The sequence below is a fragment of the Mustela erminea genome, chromosome 11, assembly GCF_009829155.1.
Source record: "Mustela erminea isolate mMusErm1 chromosome 11, mMusErm1.Pri, whole genome shotgun sequence".
Taxonomy (NCBI): domain Eukaryota; kingdom Metazoa; phylum Chordata; class Mammalia; order Carnivora; family Mustelidae; genus Mustela; species Mustela erminea.
Window position 1 is genome coordinate 2,046,574 of NC_045624.1, and position 6,301 is coordinate 2,052,874.

The 6,301-nt window shown below is 51.0% G+C and overlaps 1 protein-coding gene across 1 annotated transcript in view; it reads left to right on the forward strand.

The window, feature by feature from the left end:
• The window catches only part of LOC116569505 (lysine-rich arabinogalactan protein 19-like), a 90,380-nt gene extending 84,915 nt beyond the window's left edge, over positions 1-5,465 (forward strand). The window contains exons 7-8 of the mRNA XM_032305796.1: positions 3,448-3,568; positions 5,426-5,465. Coding sequence (XP_032161687.1) covers positions 3,448-3,568; positions 5,426-5,465 — 161 coding nt within the window. The remainder of the gene's footprint in view (positions 1-3,447; positions 3,569-5,425) is intronic.
• Positions 5,466-6,301: the final 836 nt, after the last annotated feature.

Here is a 6,301-nt window from a genome sequence, read left to right on the forward strand (position 1 = left end):
CAGCTTCCGGGACAGGAATCTGCTTGGCTGACGGTCTGTGTGGCCGTCCATGACGTCTTAGCTTCAGACCCCTGGGCCCGAAGCCCCCAGACCAGCCTGCCTCATGTTGTTAAAGCTTTTGCTGCAGTTTCCAAATGGACCTCCCCAAAGCTTAGGCCTGTGCCGCCTGCATGGGATGCTTTCCGCGTCCCCAAACACCTGACGAGGGCAGGCTTTAACCTTCGCCAATGTGATGGGGAAGTGCAGTCTTCCTAATTTTTTTCTCTGAATTACCTTGTTTTAAATACCACTTTGGATATTACATCTCCTCTTGTCCAATGACCTCCCGTTTGGGCCATACTTTCCCTAGTGGACTTACTGATTGTAGCTGCAAATGTCTCAAAAGGTTGATAGTTTTCCTTTTCATTGTATTTATGACATGTTTTAATTTGCAGAACTTACAAGTGATCATGTTATAAATCTGTCAAGGTTTTCCTTATGGTTTTTCCCTTGAGGCTGTGCTGCTATGGGCAACCTCAACTTTAAGGTTAAAACAGGGTTTTCTGTAAAACAAACTACACTTTCCGTGGTGTCTTGTAGTTTATTTTCAATCAATCAATCATTATCACTTATTCTAGTCTGTATCTCTCTTACGGGTTGTTCTTACAGGTTGTTTTTATACGGTTTGGAATGAGGTCCTCATTTTATTTCTTTCCAAGTGGTTGAGTTTTCTCCGTTTCATTTAGAAAACTGTTCCCTGTTTCCCCACTAACCTCGGGTGTCATCCTCGTCCCATCCTAGATTCTCGTTCCTGTGAGGGCTCCGGGCCAAGGGTACGTGGTATTCGAAGAGATGTCAGGTTTAAAAAGGCCTGCTCCATTCAAATCGTCCTTCGGAAGCTGGGGGGGAGCGAGGTTAGCCTTCTGTCCGGCAGGAACTCTCGGTCTGGGTGTGCCCGTGCGCACCGGGGGTGATGGCAACCGTGGGCAGCCCATCCGAGCAATGGCGCTGCGGCCGGTCCTGTTCTGAGCACGCTCTGCGCGTTCCTGCTGTAACTAAGTGTCCTCTGGTGCCGATGCAGCCCCCACGTGACAGGCCAGAAACTGAGGCTTCCACACTGGGATGGCGTGTGGCATTTCTAAAACGCGTTGCCCACCGTACCCACACGTGCGCGCCGCGGCCCCACAAGGCCCCTCTTCTCCATTGTGGTCCCTCCGGAGCCAGTGCCGGTGTTTTCCGGGCTCCCACCAGGCTCCTTCCCTCGTCCCCCTTCTCCACATCAGACTGTGCCGCTTTTCTCGTGACATTTTCAGTGACGTGTCATTTTTGTCAGATTGCTTTTCATATAAATTTTAGATTCACTCATCAAATTATAAAAACAGCAATCATGCTATTTGAAACCGAAATTGCAAGACGCACGCGCGTTAACCCGAGGGAAGTCGGTCGTGGCATAATCCTTCATTTAACAGACGTGGCGGTGACGCTGGACTCCTCCGTTTCCGTAGAGGGCCTTGCTCATGGCTCCCAGCTTAGCTTCCTGGGCTCAGCACATTTCCCAAGATGTTCGACGTTTTCTGTTTTTATCATAACTTCTTGTTAAGTGAGACCTTTTAAGTTATAGATCTTAAAGTATACAGAACAGAGAAGCAACGCGAAGTTGCTTCTGGAAATGTAATGGAAATTGTAACTATTGACAAGAGAAATAAAATATCACCTATAACAATAAATACAAATGGGTTAAGATTTGGAATGAAAACCAAAGCCTTTCTTCATGGTCCAGAAAGAAAAACAAGCCACTCGTAAAATACATACCTAAACAAAACGTCAGAGCCAGGTTAGGCAAAAGTACGTCAAGAAAACACAAACAGAGAGACTAAGCCACGGTATTAACATGAAAATGTCCTTAAAAGCAAAAGTCATGACGTGAGACTGAAGTGTCATATAAAAAGGTATAGTAAGCAACACTGCTGGAACAATTAGTAATCGTTAATGCCCCTTAATTAGGGAAGGGTAGACAATAAATATGATTATAAGTAGAAAGATAATAATTTTTTCCTATATTATCTTTAACCAACTTCCTTGTTTTTCTTTTTGAGGTTCTTTCTACAGTCCACATGTAATGGACTTCTATGCACAGTGAAGTAATAATCAGGGCCTTTAAAAATATATACTGTATCTAATTGCCCTAGAATCTTCTATTACAAATAACTTCTCCGCACTTTTGCATCTGATTGTCCTAGAATCTAGTATTACAAAGAACAGCTTCTTCCCGTCTTAGCGCCACATTTGTGTTATAGTGACTGTACATTTAGGGGCCTGTCTGGCTGCCCGTTCTGTTCTGATTGTCCATTTGTTTCTTGTTTCATCAATACTAGAGCATATTAATTACTGTGACTTTAAAAGATCTTCATGTTGTGCTCGCTTCGGCAGCACATATACTAAAAGATCTTCATGTTGAATAGAGCGTGTCTCCTGCTTTGTTCTTATTTGAGCACATTTTGGCTATTCTTTGCTCTTTGAATTTTCATGTCGTTTTAGAATCAGCTTGTCAAGCTTCTAAAAAAGGTCTTCTGGGGTTTGATTAGCATTGTATCTGACACATAGATGAGTTTTGGTGAATGGATATCGTCACCATGCGTGTCCTTCCAAGCTACAAATGCTCTCGGACGCTCTTTTACAGTTTTATGCAGAGAAGTCTCACACGTCTTCCGCAAGACTCATTCATAGTCCCACACGTTATCTGAAGCTCTTGTACGTGGTTTCCGCTCATGCTCTCCTGAAGGAGAGCCCGAGACAAGGATATGGGCACAGGTAGTTTACTTAGAACCTGGCCCCAGGATGCAGAGCAGCGCATGTGGGACAGGAAAGAGGAAAGCCAGGACGGCAGGGACTCGTGAGCGACTGTCGCTGTGGACAGCCAGGACTCCGTCTCACGGGAAGCAGAGAAAGGGTCCTGGGATTTTCCCACCAGAGGACAGACTGGGACATTGGCTGACGATCCCATTCCCACCGCGCTTGAGGGCTGCCTCCAGAGCTGTTCTGTCTCTGTGCTTCTGCCCGTCTCTGTGCACGGACCGAGAGGTCGCCGGGGCTTGGACGGATGCCTGCAGCAGACGGCAGACCCCACACGCGTGCTGGCTGCGGGCCGGCCACGCGCGTGGAGCTGTCCTCCGCCGCTGTGCTGAAGTCGGGCTGGCCAGTGGGACGCCGCCCGGGGCCCTGCCAGCAGCGGCTCCGTTATCTTTCTCCTTTCCCCAAAATTATGTGTGTTTGCCCTCAGGACAAAGGTAGCCGGCTGACTTGTGTGTGTCGACCACACCCAGCAGCCCCCTGAATTCACTTACAGATTCTAGTACTTTATCCACTGGTTCTCCTGGATTTTACACTTACAAAGTGACACCAGCTGTAGGTACTGACCGTCCTCCTCTCAGTCCCTCCATACTCAGTTCCTCTCTCGTCTTCCTGAAGCTTCCAGTGCCGTGCTGGACGGAAGTGGTGGGATGGGCGCCGCTCCCTGCCTCGGAGAGAATGCTTCCAGCTCACAAAGGATGACATTCGATGCTGATTTCTTGAAGATGTCTTTTATCTGGTTGAGAGCATCTTCTAGTCATAGTTTCCTGGAAGCAGTAGACCATAAGTGGGTACTGAACTTCACCATCTTTAATTCATTACAGGTAGTTTTTCTTCTTTTTCCTAATTTTTGTGTCAACTTACTTTGGACCCCACGGCTCTTCAGTTATTATCAAAAGTCACTTGCACAAAATGGCGTTGATGGAGAAACCTCTGAAAGAGATTCAGTTCATGTAGCATTTTCTTAAATATGTTGTTATTTCTTAAATCATTTGCCTACGGACCTGGGGTGGGCCCCTTCTCAAGATAAGATTTTGCGATGCAGGAAACATGTGGCACTGCCTGTTTCAGGGGGAATGTGTGTTGTAGGAACGTGAAAGGAATCGGTGGTGTAGGGACGCTTCTGCTTTTAGAGCAGTGCTGCTCAGGCGTCAGACGGGTGGCTTCGTGTCCCCTGGCCCGGGGCAGTGCTGAGCCTGAGCACTGTTTTGTGAGCTCTTCAGCAAGGTCATCGGATGTGAAATTTTCTGTGATCTCAGGGATGCCCGTCTTGGTTGACGGGCATGAACAGAAGGTGTTCATCACTGGAGGAACACCAGAGTTCAGTCAAAGTTTAGTAAAAATAAAGATGTGCTTTTCCCATACACTCGTTTGAAGAGCCCCGGATTCTCTGCTGGAGTCGGGGGTCCACAGAGTGCTCCCACCACTCACTCCCCCATCTGTCCCGGAAGGCTTCACCCCCGTCCTGCACGAGTGGCTCCTTCTCGGCCTTCAGGACGTGCTCACGTCGTTGCCCACACCCCAGGATCCCCGCCGCCCTCTCTGCATATGTGCTCACATTCCTGCACACGCTGTTGCACTCTGCGTGTCTGTCCAGACTGCGTGCTTGCCGTCCGTCTCCCCTGCTGGACCATCAGCATCTTGGGACTTTCCTGTCCTCCGCTGCACATCCATGGCTAGCCCGGCACTGGGTCATCCCCGGTTGCTGGAGGACTAAAAAGTGCTCCTTTCTGAATTATGTTTTAGCAACTGAGGCCACAGCGGGAGGGGACCCGGGACATGGCCGTGAACACTGCGAGGCTGCCGCTGTGTTGTTTGCGCCCGTGTCTTGAGGGGCTGCCTTGGAGCCTGGGAGAGCTGAGGGTTCCCATTTGTTTGACACTAGACGCTCAGACCCAGACCCGGGCCCGGCTCGGACACTGCAGGACCCAGAGTGTGTCCGATGTGCCCTGTCCCTCCTGCTTCATCTCTCTGTCCCGGTCCTTCTTTGTTCTTATCGTGCTTATTTAGGAATCTTATTTTTTGTGCTGTACTTATTTCTAAAAGCACTGATTCATCATTTTCTTTTTAAGTATGTTTTTCTGTGGCTATTGGGGAGGGGTGGTGAGTAGGGGGCAGGTGAACAGACACCTGAGTCCCTCTCCCCCTGCCTGGCAGGACCACGTGCTGCCGAACACACCACTGACCCCCCAGTAACAGGACAGTAACAGGCAGAGGTGAACATGTGCTGCCCAGGCTGGACGGAGTTGAGGCGGCCTGAGGACTGAGCGGGGTGGAGCAGGGGGCGGGGCAGGGCCATGCGCTTCACCTTCTGGGGACGCCTTTGGAGAGGAAGGAAGTTGCTGCTTGCACGGCCCACAGGTCGAGCGCTCCTGCTCGTACAGGGACGTGCAGGTGACAGTCGGGACGCCGCTTGCCGGCCGCAGGGCGGGTTCCCCTCTGTGTCTGACTGTGGCACACCCCATTCATAACCTCCTCCGTGGCACACCGGGCCCCGCGTGAGTGCTGCTGGAGGGCGGCTTCTCTGGACGCAACATTCTTGGTAGAACTCAGAGAGCTCTCAGCGCCTCCGAGCCTTCCACCCTTTGTCGGCCAGGTCGCACGCTGAGCTCTCTTCATTGGCGCAGACCGCCTAGCCCAGACCCCACGGAGTCAGGGAAGCCTGTCCGTGGCGAGCAGCACGGACGGAAACCTGGTCTGTGGTCCGGAGAGAATGGGGCTCTCTGTTGCAGAGACGACAGCATGGAACACGGCTGTGTCGTCTCTACGGTGACCAGGCACAGTGTCCGGGCGGGGTGCTAAGTGTCCAGCTGACCGCAGATCGTCTCTCCAGAGAGCCCTGCTACAAACATTCTGCCCACACGAAAGGAAAAGACCAGTTCCTGCCCCATGTCAGCCCTTCATGCCGCCGCAAAGGGCTTGGGGCTGGGAAGGAGACACGCACCGCCGAGGCCACAGTCCTTCTGAATTCCAAACATACCTGCAACTCCCCACCTCTTCCGAAAGTCCCGGCTCTTATCTGGGAAGCACACGGCTGTTGGGTTAGACGAGAATTCTAGAGAAATACAGCCTGCCTCGGAGTTACCTCTCCGCATGGCCCAAATAAACCAAGAATTATGTAAGACCGCATGCCCTTTCCACCGCGGATGGACACTTGATTGTGAGCTACAAAACCGTTTTGATTTTGCAGAAGCCATTAGATTCTGGCACCTGATAAATATTGCTGCCTGTGATTATAATCAGCACCTGCTGTCTGTGGGCGCCGTCTGCGGAGGAGGAGACACATTTGCCCAAATTAATTGGAGGGAAATGATGAAAGGCAGCTGTTCTCAGCGCTGGGCCCCGTAAGTGAGCTGTACTCGGCTGGATGCAGCCCTCCCCACTCCCCAGGAGGGCGTAGGCCTCAGGATGCCGGTGCTCGGAGCCCCCGAGAGCACCTTGCTCGCACAGGTAGAGCGGCTCGGGGAGCGTG